Source organism: Hippichthys cyanospilos, chromosome 6 (assembly GCF_059441005.1).
Source record: "Hippichthys cyanospilos isolate Australia breed blue-spotted pipefish chromosome 6, RoL_Hcya_1.0, whole genome shotgun sequence".
NCBI classification, from domain to species: domain Eukaryota; kingdom Metazoa; phylum Chordata; class Actinopteri; order Syngnathiformes; family Syngnathidae; genus Hippichthys; species Hippichthys cyanospilos.
In genome coordinates this window covers 9,366,964-9,392,287 of record NC_142374.1, presented here as the reverse complement: position 1 = coordinate 9,392,287, position 25,324 = coordinate 9,366,964, and the positions used below count along the sequence as shown (strand labels likewise).

The following is a 25,324-nucleotide window of genomic DNA, read 5'->3' as shown; positions in this document are numbered from 1 at the left end:
TGTGTGTGTGTGCGTGTGTGTGTGTGTGTGTGTGTGTGTGTGTTAATTAATCTGTTCCCGGGTGGGAGGAACTGAAGCGAGATGATGAGATTTAAGAGAGTAAATGGGTGTGCTGCACTCGAGCTGTCCTCTGTTGAGTGAGCGAGCGGGGTTAGAGGCTGGGCAAATGGCCGTCACCATAGTAACCAGATAACTTCCCAGGCCGCGGTCTGTCACGTCAGTCAGTCATGACAAGCAAAAGAACACAGTGTCCCCAGCCGCCTTTAGAGTAGACATGCTGCTGTGAAACACTCAAACTTTGTATATGGCACCGAGCCTGAATTTTGACTATTCTGATGGCGTCAACACCTGCCAGTAATATTGTTAGATCCAAAAGTGTGCTTTGAGGGAATAGCACCTGTCAGTGCATTCTGCGCCACTGTCAGCTTGTCTCAATGCGCATATACAGCATCCCCTTTATTTTTTCCAAGGGACAGTCTTGGAGTACAGGTGTGTGCCAGATCTGCTGTCTGTGCCCGGGGCTCCTGATGGCATCCAAGCCCCTGTGGTAATCAGCCCACTCCGCCTGCTGCTGCAGCCTGCCTGCCTCCTCCTCCTGCTCCACCTCCTCCAGTGGCTCGTTTCAGAAACATCTGGTGGTTTACATGCAGCACGCAGCACCTGCCAGACGCCTTGCAGGCAGCGGCACCGCTCGCACCTCCAGAGCCTGGCACCGACGCGGCGACAAAGAAATCACCGGGAACCTTATAGATGAATGCGCTGGAAGGTACGCACGTAACGCTGCAATCAGACCAAGAGAGATTGCAATAAATATGATTTGTGTCTGTGACCCCGGCTCCCACCCAAAGTCAGTTCTGATAGGCTGCAGCTCTCACTAAATCATAAAATTTAATGTGTCAGTTAAAAATAACAAAATGGACGCAAACGGAACCGGTACACGTATGTGATAAAAAACAACAACACCAAAAAACAAGACACATTCTCTGCAGCATTAATTCAGTTTAATAATAGAAGCACAAGGCATTAACATAGTTGTTTTTGTCTTTATCAAATAACATTTATAAAACTAGTGTGCAAAACATTGTCCTTTTATTCTTCTTCAAGGCTCTGCACCAGTGAATAGTCATAGTCATTTTAAATTAAGAAATATAACAAGTATGCATAATTTAAACAGCAAGTTGTAAGCATATACACTATATGTACATTTTTACATAAACAAACCTGGATTTTGTCTCTCACTCAATTATAAAGTACAGTGCACCTTTTACAATCAGCAAGAAACTCCAAAGATTGACAGAGAGATACATGTAAAAATAAAATTTTGCTGTTTGGCAGATTTTTTATTTTTTTTTTTAAGAGAGCTATTTCGGGTATTTGGTTGTTTTAAGCTGTTCTAAGAATGACCAATTAGAAACTTTGTTTTAAAATTTAGGGCAGGACAGGACGGGACTGTACAAATGATCTGAACATGCACTTTACCAGCAAATCAAGTTAAAATAAAATCATGAAATAAATATAGTAAATTAATTTCAAGTTATTTGTTGACGTAGATTTCATCTTTTGTCTTTCACACCAAAAGGTGCACATAAATCGAGACAGACGGCACAATTACCAACAAATTTGGTTGAATATTTTGGACATTTAATAATTTGATTTGAAAACAGAATTTTTTTAAATATTTTTTTTTTTTTTTTTTTTTTTAATACAGACATGAAAATTCTATTGACCAAATAGAAGTAAATTCTTTGTGCTGACACTATTTACCAGTAGTAGTTCTTGGCATCAGTGTGTTATGACACAAATTGCATTTGTTGTTTTCAACAAATTCGCTAGTTTTCAAATGATGAGAGCACGCTAGTGTTTCTCGAGCTCGCAGACATACAGCAAGTGGTCCTCCGGAGACTTCCCATGACTCTTGCTAAGGTGTAGTTTAATGGCATGCTTAGTGGCAAATTTACGGACACAGAGCTGGCAGCGGTACACGGAGCCATTACTGCTGCAGTCATCTTGTGGCGACACGTAGGACTCCAGGGGCGCAAGCTTCTCAGCCAACGCGTGGGAGTCCCTGACAGTCTGTTTTGGCGAGAGCTTAGCCAAGTCCCTGATTCTAAAGCCGAGGTGAGCTTCCAGGTGACCAACATACGCTGTTGGGGACCGGATCTGTGAGGCACAGTCACTACAGAAGAACACAGGCTGACCGGAGTCCAGGTTTTTCAGGAACTTGGTTCTGCCCGTTCTTCTTAGCTGGTACTTGACGTTAGCCAGCCAGTGGCTAATGGTTGTCATCGAGAGACCCGTGAAACGAGATATGTGCATTCTCTCCTGTGGGCTGAGATCATTGATGATGTATTTCCCCTCGGACGTCTGCCTCAATGTGGAGGCAAACTGCGCCTGCAGGAGGAGGAGATGCTGGGGGTTCCAGCTGGAGTGTCGACCTTTGCGTTTGTGACCGTGCAGGGCTCCGTCCTCATCATCGCATGTAGAGAGCAGGCCCTCGACTTTATCAGCGACCCGCGACCGAGAGGCTGGTTTTGGGGCGGGCTGGGATTGTGTCAGGTTTCTCAGCATGTCAGAGATATCAGACAGGGCGTTCTCATGTAAAGGGCTGTTTGATGTATAGGGAGAAACCACAGTTAGCTGTACAGGGGTAACAAGAGAGGAGGGAGAGATGGAGGAGGCGGTGGATGAGGGCGTTAAGGGGGCCGACGCCACCGACACGCCTTTCTCCCCCTTTTCACCTTTCCCTTTAGTGAGGTCCATGGGCTGGTCGTCAGCGGACTGACAAAAACTATTGTCGACGACGGTTTCAGGCTTTTTAGTCTGTGGAGGAGGGGCAGCCACAGCGGCCCGCTCGGCCATGCTCTGGCTGAACCTGGAGAGCAGGCTCAGGGGATCTTGGTTTGGCAAGGAGGGCTTGGCCGCTTTCCCCAAATGGATGCTCATTACTGACTGAAGAGCACTTAGAGGATTGACAAAGGGCTGCTCCGGAGGAGTATGGCCAGTGATGATGGCGGTGCTGCATGTTAAGTCGGAGCCGTGCGGGGATTTGACTGCTGTCTCCCTCTTGGTTTCTGTTGCCGGGGATGCTCGGTCGCTATGGATTCCCCTGTCGCTATTGGCTGGGGTGAGTGCTCTCAATTCCCTAGGTGAGTCAGCCCCTCCACCCTTATGCAATTCGCCAGCCTCACTTTTGCAGGGGGAGAGGCGGTTTTCCCTTTTGGGAGACAACCGCTTCACCCTTTGCTCTACTTTTGCTACTTTCTCAGTCACTTTTTTCACTAAATCCTCCATCGCTTGGAAGTTGTTGCTGGGAAAGGGGGAAGACTGGGTAAGAGGTGGGCTAATTAGAGGCTGGTTGCCGGTGAGGGAGGACAACACTCCATCCCCACCGTTAAACAAGAACTTCATTGGGGAATGCTTTTCGACGCTTCCCTGTTGTAGCTTGATGGCACTGGGGAACTGGTAAGCTGCGTGAATGCTGGGATAGCCCCCCCAGCTTGGATTCCCACTCTGGGCCTTGTTGATCGCTGATGTAACAGTGTTCTCCAGTGATTTCAGAATATCCAAGCCCCCTTTAGGACCCTCTTTCAGGTCCTCTTCAGTAAGATAGTTATACTTTGAGATATCATATTTTTCCTCCTTCTCTGGATCCTCCTCCTTCCTGACTGAATCTACGGTTTGTTTTCCATTGCCAATGTCCTCTTGCTTTGTACACTCCTCCTCAACCTCCTCCCTTTTGATCTCTTTGAGAGGAGGAGAGCAGGCAGGGGTAGTCGACATGGTTTGAAGAGGCGGAGGAGAGAAGGTGGAGGGTGCCAGTGGGACGGACTGAACTCTTGGCTCCGAAGGTGTGGTCACGCTCCCAGGGTTAGGGGAGGTGGCCTCGGGGAGCATTTTGGTCCTCTTTCCTACAGAGTTTGTCACTCTCAGAAAGTGCCCAGTCACCATCATGTGGGTCCTCAGCTCTTGCAGTGTATTGTGTGAACTACCACACTCCATACATTTGAGGATCTGGAATTTGTTTGATTCGAACTGGCAGGCATAGCTTCCACCGTTCTGGTGAGCATATCGGTTGCCCGAAGCTGCATAGGGACTGGAGGAACGTTTTTGTGAGGATTCGCTCAAGTCTGAGTGTGAGTGTTTAGCTTTGGGGGTTCCTTCTCTGGAACGCGGTGAGGCATTAAGCTCCAGGCCCAGAAGTCCCCTTTTTTTAGAAGACAAGATTTTAGTGGCCACGGGGGCCATGGGCTCCTTCAAAGGCACTTTCTGGTAGTGTTTGGTCTTAATCATGTGGACGCTAAGGTCCTGCAGAGATTCAAAGGAGTGGCCGCAGTACATGCACTTCAAAACCTTCTGGGCGTCCTCTTTGCCCTCCATTTCCAAAAGGGACCGTTTGCGGGGCTTGGACCAGCGCTTTGCGCCATTTCCCGTTTTGTCCTGGTTATCGTCACGGTAGTGGCCCGTATCGTTCATGTGAACCGTAAGCTCTACCAGTGTGTCGTAAGCGGCGCTGCAGCCCTTGCAGCGGAACTTGCTGGCACCTGTAAAAATGGAACCAAACAATTTTGGATTTTGCCTGTGGAGCTGGACTGTGCTAAAAAGGCTGGGCTCAGACTGGGCAGTGTGATGACTCTGGGGAGGATTTTGTTGAAGTGTCTTTGCCACCGCTGACTGATGCCAGTCATAGCTGCTGCTGCTACAGCTGCTGCTACTACTGGTACTGTTACTGCGAGTTGGCTTCTCTGTCGAAGCGGATGGTGGCACCTGTATCGGTTTTGTGTTAAAGTTCAGCGGTGCCCAAAGGGGACTAGTTAGGAAGCTGGAATAGATGGCCTTCATATGCTCCAAAGTGTCCATTCCGACCGGTGGTGTCTTGGTGCCGCCATTTAGAGGCGTGGTGCCCAAGTTTCCTTCGTTTTTTCTCGAGGGGCTGTCAAAGTCTGAGAGACAATCACTGATCTCGCTCACATGCGACTCGCTGTCCATGTCTTGCCCTGACAGCTCCGCAGCCCCTACTGAGTCCTGGTCACATGCATGGTCCTTGGCAGGCCCCACGCTTTTCTCCACAATCTCATCTTTCATGGGAAGGTCATCCTGAGGGGCTGAGGGCAGGTCGCCTGCTTCCGCCTGCTCATCCTCTGCAGGGTGCTTTGTCAGCTCCTCCGGAGAATAGGCTGTAGGGCAAATGGAGACAAAGCGAGAAAGAACAAGATGAGTAAAATTGGAAGGAGTCAACACGCTGTGTTAGAATAACTGAAAAAAGTTTCTCTGCAATGTGTGCCCGAGGACTCCCCGGGATAAATGAGCCATCTGTGTGGGAGCCTTTAAAGCTGAGCTGAGAAATTACAGTCATCCCATTTCACCTCATCAACCGTTGAGGTGTTATTTTCCTCTAGGCGAGCCTGTATTTATATACTACCCCAGCCACATGGAACTTATGCCTCCCCTCTTTTCACTCCATGTATTGGAGAAAAACAAAAAAAGAAATATCTTGGCAAAAACATAATGCACCATTTTATTTATCTCAGGGCGCAACAGCTTGAAATGAAAACTAAATCTGAAATTAATGAAGCCCAATCTTACTGTGGCATTCTCCTCTGGGGTAATAAATGAGTTGGATCAACCTCCATCTGTCAGTTAATATGTCTGACGCCTCTTCATCTGCCCTTTTCTCTGATCACACACACTTACAGACGCTCGTAATAGCAAACGATGAAGAGTTCCAAAAGAGGAATGTTTGAATTTATTGATGCAAGTTTGACATGTCAAATATGCATCCTATAAGGGAGCGGAGGATTAGCTCTGCAATGTGTGCAGTTAGTTTCATGATACAAAACTTTACAGGCTTCAACTTCCATGCATGTGCAACAGGGCATAAATGTTGTTGAATAGGGCAAATAAACAAATTAAAGAAGGTGAAACAATTTAAACTGAATAAGGACTTTCTGAGAGAGTCAGAATAAAATGTAGCGTTAAAGAAATCTGTATCTGAGTGTTTATACTTCATACTGTGATATTGCCCTAGTGCCCTCCACTAAATGCAATTTCTGCTCATGTAGTGGTGTAGATACACATTTTTATGCACCTAATTAAACTGCTAAACCTAAAGAAAACCCATGACAAAGATTTCTGGCCAAGCCCCGCTAAGACTGAGATAGCTTACAAAGAAGCAGTGACTGCATTTTAGCACACAACCGGCATGACCCCCCCCCCCCCGACACACACACATATGCACACACACACAAGCACATCCACTCTAAACAAAAATGTCATAGCAGAAATAACTCTCATTTCCAGTGCTAACAGCCAATCTCCAGACATCCATGCGGCTGGCGCTGGTCTGATTTAGGCCCCGGGGCCTGAGTCAGTAGGCATCTCCGCAGCGCTGGCCAGCCTAATGGAGACCTGGCAGGTGCGGCCCACTCTCTGTTCTCCCAGAGATTTGGTTTGTCACTGGGTATCCATTACCTGCCATTCTAAGCTGATAGGCCTCGACAGCTCTGATCAAAAGATGTCGTCGAGCCCCAATCCGTTTGGCAGTCGGTGGCATGTCGTTTGTAAAAAGGGCCATGCAGGGTGTAAATAAAATGACATGATCACTTCCCTGGCCCCTCATGTTCTGGACACAATTATGATAATGTGGAAGTGGAAGGGAGGGAGGGAGGGTCTGGGAGGATGGAGCAAGGGGCAAGGAGTTAAATTGCTCATGCTCGGGCAAACACGCAAGGGAACATTGCTACCAGGCAAGCGACTGCCCACTCCCTCTCTCCTTTTAGTTTAAGGTTCTCATCCGCTTCTCCTCTGGAAGGAATTGCTGTCAGATTCTCATTTGAAAGAGGAAATCCAGTCAGAATGAGGTAGTCGCTGTAATGTGTTTGTATCCCCACTAACTAGTCACAGATGTCAGCTCGTATCAAGCGGGGCCGCTACACCACTTGACCACGCTGTCAGATCACTTGTCTCTTCCTCAATAAAAAATTGCGGTACATATCTCTACACATTGTCTGACAGGTTCATGCATCTGAGGCTACATCCTATTTAATGTTACGGTGCCACCATTTGCAGGCGCTCCCGAGGGTCTCTATGTGCTCAAAGTTTGCAGAATAAATTCAATACTTGTAAAGGACTGCAGCCCTATTAATACTCATTTGTCATTAGGCCTAAATTGCAGAGTGGGGGAGTGAAGTCCAAAAGGACGAGCTATAAAAACCTACAGAGTGTAGCAGTGCTCCCAGGCAATTTAAAATGCAAAACAAAAACCATTATGTCTGAGCGCTATCTGTTAATTTAATCCCCAATGACTGATAATCCATCACGTAGGGCGACAACCACATCCAATTATTCTCCCTGGCTTGACTGACAACAGAGGTGATTTATCAAGCTAATAAAAGGTGATAGCAGTATAGAGGCTCCCTTAGTATTAAAAAAAAAAAAACAACAACAACAACAAAGATTATTAAACTATCGCCATGATATGTAAGCATATGGGCAAGAAACAATATGTAGTGATGTCCTAATATTGTGTAGCCCTGTGGTCCCCAACCATTGAGGAGAGGACCGGTACTGGTCCGTGGAAAATTTGGGCAGCACTTGGTCATCTGAAAGAAGTAGGGGTGGGAATCTTTGACTGACTTACAATTTGTTTTACATCAATTCTGAACTGTAGTAAAAGAGAATTTTGATTCTTAGGTGACAAAACAAATGCATTGTACGTCACATCAAACGTTTCTTCTCATTTTTTTTTTAAAGGGAAAAAAGTAATTCCATGCGCTAGCCTCTTTCCAGAGCTTGTTTGGAAAGTGGAATTGAACCTGTGATGAGACAGAAGAAGAGACTTCAATTCCATGAAAGTTTAAGTGGCTTTTAAGTCAATATCTGCGGTTGACAGATTTCTTGCCAATGGTTACTCACATTTGAGGATTCTCAAGGACCAACTTCAAACAATTCAAAGCAACTCAATTTTTGAGGTTTTCCTGTGCACAATGACTCATTTACTTTTTTTTGTCCAAAGCAACAATAAAATTTGTGACAAATTGACTAAAATATTGTGTGAGTCCTTTTTTTTTTTTTTTTTTACTCATAATTGGGTTATATTAACCTGTGTATATTTAGAGAGTAAGAAATAGGCAGTGACCAGCTTGAAAATCTGGAAATAAGGCCTCCAAAACCTACGCAAAAACCACATTGAATACTATCCATTTCCAACATTCCTTCCTTGTGAATCATAAATTTTTTGCAACGATGAAAATTGAACTAAAATGACCAAGTAGACCTGACATATGTCACAAAGTAACAAATGTGGGTGTCATCCTCTCGCATTACCCCAAGACTAGACAGGCTTGTTCATATGAAACGGCCACAAAATTGGGTACGCCTCCTATGTTATAACAAGAGCTGAGTTTGGTGTTGTGTGACGCAGTGCTGTACAAATGTGCTTCGTCATATTGGAAGGCGGTTTGTTGTACAAATGTGCTTCATCATATTGGAAGGCGGTTTCCCTGTCAGGTAGCTAAGGTAACCAAAATATTAGAAACAACTCTCAGTATGCATGCAAATCTCCACTACAGCAAACAAAGACCAAAGCAATGAACCTTTGTTAAAAGTCACTTCAAGGTGATATAATAATATCTTCGCAAAGGCAGGATTGTAGTTTCACAATTTGTATAAAGGTATGCAGCCTTACCGCATTGTTGCTTTATGGCATTTGAACGAGTCGCAAACAGAAAACTACAATTCACCTTGTGATACATGGCTTCAAATCCACCTCGGGTAGTCTCATTTGTCTAAATAAAATCAGTCAGTCAGTTAGGACAGCACCCTTCCTGCCCAAACACAATTGTACACGCAGATGAATGCAAGCAATGAGGAAAGACGGTCTCATCTTGGCATGCAGGAAGCATTCCTGTGGAGTATCATTTACGTAAACATGAGGGCCGCTGACCAGGAGGGAGAGATGATCTGATAGAAACGCTGCAGTGTTGCTCTCACTATCTGGGACAACAGACATTGCAGGTAAAGGGTGAATAAGCAGGGAGGTGACGATGCTCTCAAATCTGATGGGCTATCGCTGAAAAGGCCGTAATCGCTGATTTAACCTTTTTAGTATGATGAGCATTGTAATGAAAATGTAAAATAAGTACATTTAGTACATTAGTGTTCTGAGTGATTTATACACTATAAGCATTTTCTTCTCTTAGAACCCGTTAAAGTCCTGTCATTAAATCCTATTGCTTTCTAAAATCAGTCCCGAGATGATCCACATGCGTTTTACTGGTGGGGCCTTCACAGATGGGAAAACCATCTGGGTGCCAGATCCCACCCAAGAGCAACGTAGTAAACAGGATGCGTCATTAAAAACCCTACCTGGGTCTGACTCAAACTGCAATCTCTTGAACTCAAAAAGGTAAAACTAAGTCAGAATATAAAGTGTGCGGTATATAGAAACACTTAATCGATGGATTCTATTCCGAAACATTTGTTGTGCGCGCAGTATATTTTCTAATGTGATCTAATCCTTTAATTGCTTCATATCATTTGAAATACAATTTACAAATGTTTAGTCTTGTTTCCGAGTTTAATTACAGCAATCACACAGTGAACTGCACTATGCAGAAATAGCAGCTGGCAGATGAGAGAGGAAGTTATCTACATGGGTGGTCCCGACATACAGTAAAGATGACTGAGACTGTTAGGAGACGGTAGAGACTTTAAATAACTGAACACCATGGGAGAAAAAAGATAATTAGCAACTATTATAATAGATTTAGGCAGATTTTCATCTTGGCTAATATTTTTCTACACATCGTAATTATCATTAGCTAGTTCAAGTTCAAGTGGAAAGGAAGTTTCTGAGAATTTGTAAGATAATGTTTGATGATTTGGAGGCAGAGTTCTGACCGCACAAGGTTCAATACTATCCCAACATGAAGAGGATACAGTGCAGTATTCTATCCATGCGAGCGTAGACCAACATCGATGAGGGGCTTTTAAAGGAAACCATCCCTGCATGCAACAGGACAGGAAGCCATTTTAGAACCAAACAAACCACAATCTGAAAACTCTTATATCAGACGATGAGGTTTTAAACCTCAGTGCTGTCAACTGCAGTTAAAGAACATATAGGCTTACTAGATATTTCTTTAAACAATAAGTCAATTGTGTTTGGCATGATTCTTGTTTAAAAATTCAGCATGAACACTTAACTTGTAGATTACTATAGTTGGAGCATAACATTATTAGACCTTTTTTAAATATATTTATTTTGCAACTTATTGTTGCTTCCAAAACTGAAAAACAGGTCAGATCCTTGAAACATTTTGTTTTAACAAGGTCACACATTTTTATGCTCCACATCGATTTTACATGCTACTCATTCAGTCTTGAGCTGTGACATTTTGCTAACACAAATGATCATGTTTACCGTGATCAGGCAGCCTTTGTAATTTGTTATTTGTGTGCATGTGTGTTCTCTACCCCCTGATGGCATTGTGAATACATTGTGTCCGCTGATTGTAGTGCAGGATGTGTGATACGGGAGATGGGAAAAACAGAGAGATTATTCTGGCCTCAAGCAAAGCTTCGGGCTGAACCTTGTCAATGTACCTCACATGGGGCGGGGGGGACCTGTTTATGTGTATGTCTGCGCGGCGGGGGGGAGGGGGGGGGGGAGCGAGAGAGAGGGTGAGAAACTGGATTGGCTCTTATTCTGGCTTTGACTGGATTTATGGCCTTGAAGATGAGAAATATACAGCTAATCCGGCCACTCAATTTCGACAGGACACTAAACTTATAGCTTGTGCTAACAGACTAAAAGTCAAGGCTACAAGACATTTGAAAGAGCTGTTGCAAATGACAAGTTACAGACGTTTTTTTTTTTTTTTAAATGTCGATAAGTGTCACTGTTGAGGAAAGGAGTGAGGGTTCCCACTCAGTGAACAAGTGAATGGTTTTCGTTAAAGACTCTCTGAGACTGACAGGTGACCACTCCAGGGTGTAGTCCGCCTTTTGCTTATGATCAGATAGAATATATTCCATTTTCCCCCCTGCCTGAATAAGATAACCAGTATAGAAAATGAATGACTGCATACAGTAGATAGAGTATTTGTTGGTTCCATAAAAAAAATGTACTTCTGTGAATAAATTAAAATTAAAAGGCAGTGCATCTTGAGGCATACAGTAATTTCTTTATGTTTTAATGCAAACAGGAACTGTAACAATTCAGTCAGATTATTGTTTCCCAATACAGTGGTACCTCGGTCCTCGAACGCCTCTATACTCGACCAAATCGGTGCTCGACCAAAAAAATCAAGTAGGTAATGCATCGGACCTCGATCAGATTTTCGGTTCTCGACTAGCCGAGCCTAGCCGAGCCGAGCCGAGCCGACCCGAACGCGCTCCTCGGCCCTTCTCGGCCAGCGGGTAAGCGCCAGTTCAACTCAGACCGCCAGCGGAGTAAGACGTTTGTTCGAGTATTTCTTCCCGGATTTAAACTTTTTCGTGTTGCTCCAGCCCTTAATAATGGGTCCAAAGAAAGACAGTGATAAGGGGAAGGCAAAGAGGAAAACAATGAGGACCACTATTGAACCGAAGAAGGAAATTATAGCAAAATATGAACGCGATGTACCTCGCGTCGCAGTTAGCTAGCGTCATCATGGAAGGAGTAACTCCCTCCCGTCCTCTCCACATCCATTCCTGTATGCCATCAACCACTCTCCAAAACGTAAGTAAATTATACAAAATGGTTTATAATGCTTTATTTATCTTTATCTTTATCTTTATCATGTACTGCTTGTGCACATTTACTTGTGCACACATACTTTCCATTATTTCTTATGGGAAAAATGGTTTCGGTGTTCGAACAAATCGGTGCTCGACCACCACCTCAGAACGGATTATGGTCGAGTACCGAGGTACCACTGTATGACCAAATCAGACCACCACTAACAAGAATTACTCGAGTGGTGTAGGGCGGTGAGAGGAGTCTCGAGATTGCAATACATTGTTGGCCTTTCTACATAAATAAATTATCAATATAGTAATGGCACATATCAATATTTTATCACAACACACACACACGCGACACACTTGATAAATTTACCTCATTGTCACAGTTACTACTTAAGATCTCCTGTCCTGTTGGAAGGGGCGCCTTAAAACGGGAGATGTGAAGGGATAAAACACGACACGTGTAGAGAAAATGGCTTTTACAAAAACAGATGATGGAAGAATACTGGATAGAGAATATGCAATCTGAAAGAACTCTATCACAAAGTTAAAAATTGCAAAACATACACACACACTTCACAATCAAATCACATAAGAATAAGGATTCTTATATCCTGTGATTCATAATCTATTCAAAATGTCCCCAAATCAATATCACTATAAACAAAAAGAAATCGATCCCCTTCCTGTAGACTTCCACACTACGTCAGAGGCATGCTGTGTTGTGACAACACCAAGCAGCTAATTCTAGAAATTCAAGCCTACACGGCTGGATGCACAAAAATAAAAAAATGGAGGAACTTTAACCCACCCGTCCTCATTGAAAGCAAAGATTTACGCTCTTACAGTGTGGTAGAACATGTTATAGACAACGGAGCCAACGTACGCAATACCATCCTGAAGGTTTTTCAAATAAGACAGTTGTGCCAGGTAGATTTACCAAGAGATTCAAAGAAAAGTCGCCAGTGACTTGACCGGAACGAGCAAAAAGGCACCACCAATATGTGATGCGTGGACATCGAGAGAAACGCAGTCTTTTAGCGTTTTGCAAACTGGTGAGACTAAAAAAAGCCTTGAATGTCAATGCGACGTTTCACTCCGTTAATAACAAAGGGGTTTTGACGATCACGGCTCTGGTGATTGTGTAAGCCTCCATAGGCGATGCTCTCAGGGGTCCCAATCACACTGAAGCCATGATAAGTATTTCTGCTGCCTTCATGCATTTGCATTTGGATCTATTTAGATCCACAACAGGAACAGCGTTTAGTAATGTCTTTTTATACTTCCCACCTCATGCTGCGACTCTCCTTGCTCTAATGAACTTTTCTCTGTAACCAGGAACCATTCATACAGAACAGAAAGCAAATGGTCTGTTATCGACACAACACAAAACTTCAGTATGTCCCCAAAACAAAATGAAATAAAACCAAACAAAATAACTATGCATACACATTTCAAATGAAAACAAACACATATTACATCTCTCACATAAAAAATAATTGAAAATTGATTCTGAATTGAATCAGAGCCCTCACGATGAGAATCGAATATATATAATTTTTATGCAATTTTAGCCAAATTAAAGGAGTCAATAAATACACAGCAGGTCTTGAACACAACTTATGTTTAATTTAGTGTTGCCGGAGTGTGGCTAAACTACTTATTTTCCTCGGAAAATGTGTGGCATGAATTTATAACCTTATTCAAAGTCTGAATGTTTTTTAGACAATACAAAATGAAAATAGCAAAAATGGTGACATTTAATTTCATCATTTGTTTTGATCACTGGTCACTATGATGCTTGATTGCAGAAGGACCCCTTGTATGTCACGGAGATAAGTTCCCGTTTCATATCCACGGGGTTAGTCGGCTCATTGTTTATTTATTGCATCACTCATGGCGTCACAATTTCAGAAGGCACCTGTTTTGTTGTAGCACAGACGTTTGCTTTTGTGGCATTTTCATACTTTTTGAATGGCGGGGGCTCGATATGATCGTGGACTTATTCTTTTACCTTTTGAACTTCTGGAAAACTAGAATTAAGACCTTGAGGGAATTGTTGAAGAAATTTACGCTTTGAAATTTTTGCAGACTTTCATTTTGTGCAAAGTATTCTGGATTAACAGTGAATGCAGTCAGAGCTACTGTTTCGGTCAGTCATCAGCAAAACGGGCATACATCGGTGACAGACTGAGAGGTTCGTCGGCACTTGACCTGCTTAGTGACGATTACACTGTGTGTGTGCGTGTGTAACAGTCTCGGGCAAATTACTTCAAAGCTGTAATACATTATTTATAACTGTCATTTCAAAGTAATTAGTTACAGTACAATATTACTGTATTTGAAATGTAATGCATTAAGCTACTATTGCATTACTTTTATATTACTCTCAAGACCATAACTGGAAATAATGGATTTGCCATTCTGAATGTAGCTCATTACGCTAATTACACATCCAGTGAAAAGTTTGCTTAAGTCTAAAACCAGCATAAATCATGTAATCCGTATTGTATTGTAAACCTTAAAAGACAATATACACAGTCTTTTTTTTTTTTTTTTTTTGTATTTTTGTATTTTAATGCCTTTATAACTTCACAGCATAGCGAGGCATTGCTTATGCTGTAGGCAAAAACAGTGTATAGGCATTGGACAATAACCGGATTGGCGATTTATCGCGGTTTGAGAAGTCACGGTCATATAAAACCATCTCAGTCTGTCCAAACCAGTAAGTTATTTCTTTATTTTCACGCTCCCGTGTCATCTCCCGTACCGGGTTACCACTATAAGTTGGGTACTATGGCTAAATACCGCAGGTAAAGTGTATCAATTAATAGTAAAATGTGGATTCTGTCACTTCACGTTGACTATGTGCGTTGACGTGTATGTATGTGCCTGTGTGCATGTGTGAGGAAATAGTCAACAGAAAATGACAGAATCCACATTGTATTATTAATTGATACACATAATAGTTGAGTGATTGATCATTTTTTAAAATATTGTTATTTTATACTAATTAAGTGCCCATATTTCAGTTAAAATTGAATGTGTTCAATCAGAAAGAATTCATGTACAGGATATGTTTATTGGTGAGCAAAATCCGTGTTGCTCACTAAGGGTTTGTTTCAATTTTATTTACATATTTATTTTAATTCAGCATGGTAAACATTTGTTATTTTAACCAATGCTGTGTTATATATTTTGTTAAAAAATGAAACAGTTTTTATAATGTAGAAAAATGGCAATTTACCCAAAAAGATTTTAAATTAATATGTTTGGTGAGCTGTGATTTCAATACCATGATATGATGATATTTTTGCTCAAGGTTATTGTACTGTCAGAATCTGGTATCGGTCCCATGCCTGTTGGTGCATTTCACAATTTCAATGTTAATGTTCAAATTCAAGTTTAGTCGGCTAGGTTAGGGACAGATGTTTCAAAAATAAATACACATTTTGGAAAAAATGGTGTTTCATATACTCCTAGTATTGAATATGAATCCACCAGCATCACAAAGCTTATCTTATAAACAGTGGTAAAATTCCTCATCAAGCCTGTTTTATTCATTGATGTGATTATTCACACTGCGCCACAGTACATGCTACCTTTTTCATTACCTCGCAATTCTTTTGTGAGTTTTCCTCTTAATTGTTTAGGCCTCAAGTACTGTAACAAGGCAATTAGTGAAAATTTAGGATCTGTGAATGGAGTTGGACAGACTGTAACAAGATTGATTAAGAAAAAAAAGATCAAGAGTAAAAAAAAACAAAAAACAAAACAACGTCAGCTTGGAGTCCAAATGAGGTGTAGCAGGTCTGATTTTTGTCTTGGACCTAATACTTAGAATACCTTGTCAATGGAATGTTTTTATAACCAGCTTACACAGCAGGCTTTTAACACAGTCTACCCTCGTGAACTCTCCTCAAAAACAGCTTCAGCTATATCATGTCAGTGTGAAAGTACAGTGCTTTGTGTGACCTCATGTCTAAACGGTGGCCATTTCACCGGCAATGATATGGACACATGCAATGCAAGTCATATATCTTTAGTAGATTTAGGGTAGGAGAGAATTCAAGAAATCAAGGTACAATCCTCTCCAAACTACCCCAAAGTGTGAATTATTGTACTCCAATGTAAGTGTACCTCATCTATGGCTAATAGGGTACTAATAGGTTCCTAAACTATAAAAGTGTCACAGATGGAAACATGTGTACTAATAACGATACCACCCCAGTGACAAATGATATCATTGTGTGAAATGTGAATTTTAAAATGTATAATTTTGAGGAGGACTGACTACAGACAGCCTCTACATACAAACGAGTTACTTTCTGGGTGCCAGTTCATTAGCTGAATTTGTTAGTACGTCGTTAGTACTAAAAATTAGCCGACAAAAGAATGTCAATCGGAAACAAAGCATTGTGTTTAGTACATCCGGAGCTGCACGCCAGAGACTAACAAGTTGACCGCTGTCACTGTACCATTCTTCCGGGAAAAACTTTAAAATGAAAGTGTGCCTAGGCCAATCATGTCATCCACTTCTTGCTATGGTAGAGTTTATTTTGCAGCAATGACTGTCCTCTCAGAACAATTCCTGCTTAACATTGAGTGACAGGCAGTGCCTTCTCTCAGTATACTGTCCAGTATTTCATAGCACTTCTGGCCCATTCTAATTAGTTACTGCCCGGTAAATATGTCTATCCTGCCTGGGTCATTTTACTCTTTGTTTTGCGTTATCACTGCAAAAGTGCTGAGCTTTGTTGGGCATCCCTGCACTACACTATCAGCAGGGGAAAGATGTACTGGGCGGAAGGTTTATTTATGACGGCAGCGCCAGTGTTGGCATCACAGAAAATGCACTACATACAAAATCTGACAAAATCTACAAAATCTGACAAAATCTATCTCCAAATGTTCGTATGAGGAATGTCTGTAGAGCAAACCTTAGGCTATCCTAAATTTGATGGCTTTTATTTCTGCACGAATTAAAAAAAAATGTGATGAAAAATTAATCCCAGGGTAGAGATGGAGTTCCGAGGGGTGGGTAAGTTCAGAAAGAGAAAACATAAACCCTTTCCCATTACGCAGCTGCTGCCATGATTGCCTAGCAACGAAGAGGTGATGGACACAGCTTGAAGATGGATGACCACCATAAACCTCGAGGCATAGGAGAGGGTGAAAGACACATAAAAAAAAAAAAAAAAAGTTTGTGTGCCAAAAGAGGATTTTTTACATGACAAAACATTTTACTGTTTGCAGTAAATCTACAGTTACTGAAGTTTTTGCCTTTGGTTGTGTACTTTAAACAGAATCCTTATATACGAATAATCCTTATATACGAATAAAATTTTTGTAACGAGTGTGGCATATGTTGCCACGCAAGGAACATTTAAAGCGCTTTCACACACTGATGATGGTGGAGCATTTTGATGAACTCAGGATTCTGTATTTTACGAGCGCTTATCTCATCACAGAAAAATGGAGAGCCAACCACAACATTTGGACTTACCCTGAATGTTACATTTGTTGACAATTTCAAGACTTAATAGTCAGTTAATGGCAAGGTTGGGTGAGGTGACAGGTATCATGTCTGGCTTTAAGAAGTGGCCAATATGACTCTGAAAAATTCAAAGAAACTCGGAAATAAAAAAAGTAAAAAAATAAAAATAAAAACGCTAATTTGGCCTCTGGAAACTGTTCAGCCCCCTGGAGTTGCAATCGTAAAAAACTATGGGTCCCAACAGAAATGTTCCCAAAAACACTACCAAAAATTGCGCAGAAAAAGGACAAAGTAAGTCTAAGATTCAAACTGCATATACAATACACAAGCAAAAACCAATATCAGATATTAACAAATGTAACAGTAAAATTGATTGAACTACGAGAATAAAGTTATTTGTGGCATCCATCATCACCTTCATATTATAACCAAATAATTTAGTCCATTTTGGTAGAAAAGTCCGCTTTTTACTTTGAGTGTTGGGTTTGTTTAGCTTTGTCATGTTGTGTTGTTCCTCTTCTTGATCTTTCAAAGGGTTTCATTTTCACTTTTTACTTACTGGCTCATTTGATTACTTGACTTGTCACTGATACAAAAAAATCGAGTCAATGAGTCGATGTTGTTTTGGGCCTAAAGATAGTACTTTTAATGAGGCTTTTTTTTTCCATAACGAGATCCTGTGGACGTAATCTTACAACAGCGAGATCTCGAGTAAAAACGAGACATGATGTGTGAAACACAGTAGACAAGGGTGTCAAAAATATCTGTAAATGGTCAAGTTTTGCTGAATCAAAGAGTAAATGAATGATGATTAATATTTTGATGTCGAAAAACTAGGGGTGGGAATCTTTGACTGTCTCACGATTTGAGTCCAATTTTGGGGTCATCGATTCAATTTGTAATTGATTTGCGATTCAAAATGATTCGATTTGATTTGACTCAATCAAAAATAATGTCTGCTTCAATCTGTAGATAAGCAAAGAATCATCATACAGCAGTCTGTTTTGCAAGACAGAATAACAAATGGAAAATGTCTTTTTTTTTTTTTGCATTTACTAATTTTTGATATGTAAGGAAAATGTCTTTTTCCTCCAAAAATTTGAAGCTAGCTGTAAATTGTATGGCTTTTAAAGTATAAAATAAGATGAAAAAAAAGACTCATTGTCACTTCAAATAAAATTGCAGTGCCAAAATATTGTCAAAAACTATAGCTCAAATTAAAAATATTCATATTTTTCAGTACATGACAAATTAGACATGAAAATACAGTAAACTTTTTCAAGTGAGCAACTAAATCGTATGTGGACAGCATGAAACGTGTGCCAGTTTCTTCATCTCTGAGCATATTGGGAGTATTATCAGTCAAAATTGTTAACATATTTATTATTTATTAACACACAATCTTGCTTGCTAGTTTTTGAAAGCCGAAATCCACTTAGACAGCCAACTTTGTTTGTTAGCCACATTACCCGCGGTAGTTAGCTGCAGTAAGTTTCAGTGGTAATGATGCCGACAAACCAGGAAGCAAATTAAATAACCAAATTAACCGAATTAAGTAAACCATAACAATCGAGGAAAATGGCATTCAAAATATCTAAAAGTAAAAACTAATTTTACTAATTTTACTACTTTTGAAGGAATGTACACTTTTTGTGTACCTCTTCATGATATTATGACTGTAAGTACATAACGTGAATCGTTTCTACAAAGTAATGTTATTGTTGACGTTTAACTGATTTGAATTAAGTTAAGCCACATTTTTGTTGGGCATGTATATAGCTCACAAATGAGCACACGTGCACATTTCTTCATTGGTTCAGCTGCTGCTGCTTCATGTCCACATTCCATCATGTGTCCATCACAATACATACTGATGTTGAAATATCACCCAGCCGTTAGGTATGGGTGGTTTAGTAATTTTGGATTTGATACCAAGGTTGGTAGGCCAAATATCATGATACTGATACAGAAAATGTTTTTTTTTTCTCTTCTATACTCACAGCTGCAAACAAAACCACATGTGCCCTGCCGCTGCACTCACACCAAAGGGGTTCAACATCAGTTGAACCAAAGTACTTCAAACTATTTTGTTACCACTTCCATGTCACGCGTCCACGTTTATTTTGGTGTGGGGGTTAAGGAAAAGCATGCTTGCCAGGGGTTTGAGACGTAAAAGTGAGCGGGAGCAGACGCTGGTGCCTATGAGCATGGGTGTACTAAAAAAGTAGTGAGTATGCAGAAAAATACTACACAAAATTGAGGTAAAGACTTAAAATTGAACGCGCTGGATCATAACGACATTTGGGAATCAAACCGCCTCTGCCCACCAGCTTGAGATGGAGAAGGGAAATTTTGACATCTTTTTTCATACCTACTAGCAAAAAGTTACTGCCTCTGTAACCGTTTAATGTAAATACTGTATTTTACATACAGAAAACATCATTTAAAACACATGCTTTACCTTGATGAACAAGGGCACGCTCAGATGTGACTGGTCACAAACTCGTAACAATTCCTTCAGGTTCTGAGTTCTGTTTTCTGAGATTACACCTTTCATACAGCAACTCCCCAATGCTGGAAGTGTAGTTTCGGTATAAACATCCCTGGGCTATCTGATTATGGTCTACTGCTGCGGCACTGGTGTCTAGTAACACTCAGAGAGAGAGCTCAGCCATCCATCACACAGTGAGTGTCTGTCTAAGGCTTTCCACCCTGCTTCTTCTCATCCTGGCTCTCCAGTTACAGCCATACAAGATCGGCCTAAATAATATTCTTCATGATAAATGGCACTATAAGCCCGGTATCCATCATTAATCTGATTTTTAAAGAAGCATCCATCTTTCAGAGAGCCTGTTAGGGCCACGGGAGAGCAGAGCAGCCCGGGTTCATTTAAAGGCCAGGCTGCTGAGTGAGTGATACCTGTCAGCCCAGCTCATCAGGGAACAGCAAGCGCGCGCACACACACACACACACACGCACACACATACCACATTAAACACTGGCGCCATATGGTCACATACGCACATGCAAAGCCTGGCTGAAAGAGCTCAATTTGTATGTAGAATAGAGTGCACAGAAAAGCAAAGCAAACACTTGTTGTGACTGTATATTATTTTTTGTCCCCTACATAAAGATGTCTTCGGTCACTGAGGAACATTCTGTCACTCGTCAAAACATTAACTTAGGGTAACTCAATCGTCTCTTTCACCTTCGTCCAACTTCTTGCAGCTTTCAGGAAAGTTTCCCTGATAAATCACTCTTAACGTTCGCGTTAAAAAAAGTATCCCTTCCTTGCACGTCATTTCTCTTCTGCCCGTTCGTCTCTTTCGCCATTCTTCCATGTTTCTTTTGTCACTGTTTTTCAGCCTCTTTCAGCCTACCGCACCGCACGCATCCACCTCCCTCCCATGTGTGTCTGCTAAAGCCAGTTTGATAAATGACACACGTCACCATGTCAGAAGCGAAGGGTGGGTCAGTGATAAATGACTCTGTTGAAAAGGAAATCGGCTCTCTGGCATGGCCGGGCTATTCTCCTCCCGGATTGGGTTTCAGGCCCCCCGAAGAACAGCGCAGCTCAGTTTCCCCAAAACGAGCACACATCCCGCCAGGCTTTCTACCTCTGCGAGGACTGAGAGTGGATGAGGTGGTGGAGCTTGGAGTGCGCCCCAATTGTCGCCACGGTGCAGCTGCATCTATCACAAGAGCGGTGGGACTATTTTTACAAAGCCTGCTACTCGGCGCCCAGACAGCCGTCCCTGCTGAAAACCTCGTCTGAAAGCACTGAAAGCCGGGAGAGCGGATGGCTAACACTTTTCTATTTGCGACCCTGCGCTTCTTTCTTATCCCAGAGCCCAACCCGCCGGCCTGACATCTGTCAAGTGTGTGTTAAAACGCGGACGAGGGCCACTTTACCACCCCGCTTTTCTTCTCTTTCTCATCAAGCCCTACACCAACAGCTCCTCCTTGTCCTCCCCCACTTTGCCTTTTCTCATCTTTTGCTCTCACTTCCTGGCAGGGTGGCAATGTTATCATTACCCAGGCAGGATTTATGGATTCAAGGCCCATGGCAAAAACAAAAAGGCATCTGTCAATACCAGCGGGAAACACTCTGTCAGCCTTCCTCCTTCCACTGGTGCTCACGGTCTCATTAGGTATGCACTTATCAGACACATAGATCACAGACGTGACTCAACTTCAACGGAATCCGGCCAAAAGACTTTCATTAGCGAGCAGGCCTGCGAGGCCCAAACATTTACTTACACCTGTGAATAAAAGGAGGCGCGTCGTTATTTAAAAGTCGCTCAGTTGACCCCCGCTGCTCCTGTTAGGCCACAGTGCACACAGATAAAACAGCAGGTGGGCAGAGGGAAACGCAAACACTTTACCTCATTTTACTTTTACGACGTGGAAACAACATGTGTGCGCAATGTGTGCGCTCCAAGTCCTTGTATTTGTGTCGCTAACTCGGCATATGGAAAGAAGACACAAGGTGATCTAAGCAAGTGGGTTGCTGTTACAAATACCTCACTGCCCATCTATCCCTACCACACGCAGCATGAGCCAAGCCAACAAATCACAAAGTAGATGCCCTCTGATTTGCACATATGCGGGGGCCGATGAGCGACGGCTGCCAGTCTGGCACATAGAAATCTGAGCCTGCAGAAACGGGAGACGGTCACCATGGAGGACATTCCAAACTGAATCAGCTCCCCTGGCTGTCTTTCTGTCTCAGAAACAGTCGCGCGAGTTGATCGAAAACCCACGCTCGCTTTCCTGAATAAAGTGCAAAGTAGTAGGGGTCGAGCAGACTTAGCACAGTTCCACAGACCGTCTCATTGAAGCGACTGTGTTTTTGCCATTGTTGACTTTGCTAGGCCGGTGCAATGTTTCAACCGTCATCAGCAACAAAGAATGAGGGTTCTCACTTCCACATACACATTTGCTCAGTTAGGTTACAAAGCCGCCTGCCCCCAGTTGTTAAGAACACTCAGACCTGATGCAGGTACGTGGCCCATTTGTCACCTGCAGCGCAAAATTGAGTTACAGCACAACCAAAGGCGAGCAGCTCTGTGTAATATCAAGTTGATTACATCAAAGTGGTGGCAAACCTCATTCGGCCGGGCACCCCGAGCTTGTCATCTCCAATCACAAGGCCTGTCAGGACTCCATCAGCCTCTCGGCTAATTGGACCGATGCTAATGAAGCAGGCAAAACAAGTTTTCTACTCGCAAAGAAGATGGTAAGCGCCGGAGTGTGTGTGTGTGTGTGTGTGTGTGTGTGTGTGTGTGTGTGTGTGTGTGTGTGCGTGGTAGCGTGTGTGCTTGAGAGACAATGAGGGAGCAACACAGGGTGCGTGCGTGCGTGCGTGTGTATGGGGGAGGTAGATTTTTCATGCAAGTCTCAAGGTTGCAGTGGGCCGACTCTCCCCCTAAGTCCCTAATCAAGGCCCATCATCTGTCATCCTTTTCTTTGCTCTCTCTATCACCACGCTCTGTGCTGCAATCAATTCATCATCACCCTTTGTGTGCCACTGAACAGTTGACAACTTTATAACTTGCAGCTGCACAGGCTGACTGACAGGGGTGCAAGGGGAGTGTGAAAAAAATGAAGAAAATGGATGGATGAATGAATGCACAAAGCGCGGTTTCAGCGAGAAAAAAGTTGTTTTCTACAAACACCAAACGATCTGTATTACAGCCCTTTTATTCCCTTTCATCAACAGACAAACAGCCATGTAGCGGGCAGGAGGAGAGCGAGCAAGGAGGAGGAACAAAACATCCTTCTCACTGATCTGAAATCAGAAAGCTTTCAGTCATTCTTTATGTGCTCCCCGCGGCCACTCTGAGCCAGTGAGCATGTACATTAGGCTGGGGCATTTTGATGAAATAAAAGCCTGGGCCAGCTTATGGCTAAACAGAATGGGAGCACTCACTCAGCCTGTCTCTGATTGACCATTAAAACCATTGATGAATGGGCCTGTCAGGGTGGAGACAATTAAATCAAACATGAAACAAAGCCGTTGTGGCGGCCCGGTCTGACAGAGCAAACCCATTCCTCCCCTCCATTACATAGCACACAGCTCCTTTTACAACCCCTTACCCGCTCCTCCCACCTCCCCTGGCCACTGTGTGAGTGTGTGCGTTCAAAGTGAACATGTGCGCAAAGGAGTGTGATGTTTTCACTCGCGTGTGTGTGTCTGTGTGTGTCGTTTCAAGCCTGATTCATGCAACCGTTGGGTACCTTTATATAAAACGTGTTTTGGCCAAGTGAATGCATGCTAATGACTTTCAGGAACACTTTATTCAAGTTTTAGAACGTTCAAAGCACTGCTTTTCGACAGGTACAATGTCAGAGTGTGCACAACTGCCGTCTCCCTGTTAGGAATGCGCCAAGTAATTTGTGGAATTGATTATTACAAAATCAGTGTAGAACTGATTTGTTGATGAAACACATCTTGATTGAATTGTGGCAAAATGGGAGTGAACTATTTGATTGCAACCAGCAGAGGTGCCAGAGATTCAATATCAAGTAGTTTGTGCTATAAAGAACAACATTATGGCGATCAACTACAAGAATTTGCGCAAAATTCATTCAGAGCTACATCATAGCACAACTTTTCTGGGAAGTGTTGCGTACCGTGCGCATTACTCAGATTCCAGCAAACTACAGGAAACACAAAAAAAACAGCTATCCATACACTTTTGTTACATCACAGATTTACAGGAGAGCAGAAGCTTATCTCGGTTGAGTTTTTGGTCAAAGGTGGGACAAACAACCATTCACACTTGCACCTATGGACAGACTATAGTCTTAATTAACGTAGCGGGCATGCTTTTGGAACGTGTGAAGAAGCCAGAGCACAGGCTAAACATGCAAACTCGACGCAGAAAGGCTGGTATTCGGATTCAAACTCGCAACCTCAGAAATGAAAGGGACACTTGCTACCCGCTACCCCCACTGTGCTGCCCAAAAGAAAGTAGATCATTGAAAATGAATATGACAAATCAAAGTAAATGTTTTCTATTGACAAATACCTGATCTAGGACCCTTAACCATGATTTGACTTTTTTCCAGGTTTCTGATCGTCTAAAATGACTGTCAGGGGTTTTAGCGCCTCCTGTTGTTTTAAACTGCAGTTGACAGCCCGTAAACGCCTTACTCGTGTGTAAGTAGTACATTTTGGGTTAGTTAGTAAAAACACATGCAAAAATGCGCTGAATAAAAAGAAAAACGAGACGCCTTTCCCCTCCTCACTTTTACGTGAGTCACTTGACCATCAGTGTGTGTGCTCGAGGGGAGGCGAAAAAGTACACAGATCCTTTGAAAGTGGTTTAAACGTGACGTCAGGGGCCTGCAGCACATGGTGGGAAGTGATTTTCTGATGCAAATCCGGAGGGATCACATCAAAGCCGCGTGACAGCCAATCAATCAACCGTCAAATCGGACATGGCAACTGTCGATTATGGCTCCTTCCAGCCCACGAAACTCCTATTGTCTACTCCAAAATTGTTTATCTTGCCCAGAGAGAGAGAAAGGACCGCACGGATTCGACTTTGTTTTTTAGCTCGCGTGAAGAAGTTATGCCAGCAGAATAAAGCGGGCGCCAATCTACTTCCACCCTATTATTACACACATGAACGGTAAAGACGTCGCGATCATTCATTGCTATCGGATCCTAGGGTGAAATAAACACGTGAAGCGCATAAAAGCTATTCGGCACACGCACGCGTGATAGTGCGATACGTACCTGAAGCGCGCTTGGGCGCCTCTTGTTTCCTCCGTGGCATTTGTGACTATTTGTGGGGATTTCCGCCAAACTCCTCCTTGTTTTTTCTCCTCGCACGACAAAGCCACTGGCCGTATTCGGGAAGGTCCACCTTCCGCTCACACAGAAAGCTTGACGCCTCGGCACAACATCGAGGAGTCCGCCGGAGAGGAAAAAGTCATCATGCTTTTTGGGTCGGAGGTGGCGCGTTCGCGTCGGCGACGTTGTCGGCGTGTTGTTGTGCTCGAGGATGTCACACAAGCATGCCCGCACGCACGCGCTCGGAAACACGGAACGCAGCTCGCGTCCAAGCAGCTCGGCCGCCTGCTCTGGTAACA

The 25,324-nt window shown here is 42.8% G+C and overlaps 1 protein-coding gene across 3 annotated transcripts; it reads right to left on the bottom strand.

Annotated features, from left to right (window-relative positions):
* Nucleotides 1-978: 978 nt before the first annotated feature.
* tshz3a (teashirt zinc finger homeobox 3a) lies at nt 979-25,324 on the bottom strand. Of its 3 annotated transcripts, none has more exons than XM_088418114.1 (2): nt 24,969-25,324; nt 979-5,174 (listed from the first exon to the last, which is right to left on the bottom strand). In XM_088418114.1, the coding sequence occupies exons 1-2, from the start codon at nt 25,006-25,008 to the stop codon at nt 1,855-1,857; spliced, it is 3,360 nt and encodes a 1,119-aa protein (XP_088274240.1). In that variant the 5' UTR covers nt 25,009-25,324; the 3' UTR covers nt 979-1,854. The 3 variants fall into 3 exon arrangements, with proteins under 3 accessions (XP_088274240.1, XP_088274241.1, XP_088274239.1); XM_088418115.1 differs by lacking the exon at nt 24,969-25,324 and adding an exon at nt 8,739-8,801; XM_088418113.1 differs by lacking the exon at nt 24,969-25,324 and adding an exon at nt 8,684-8,769.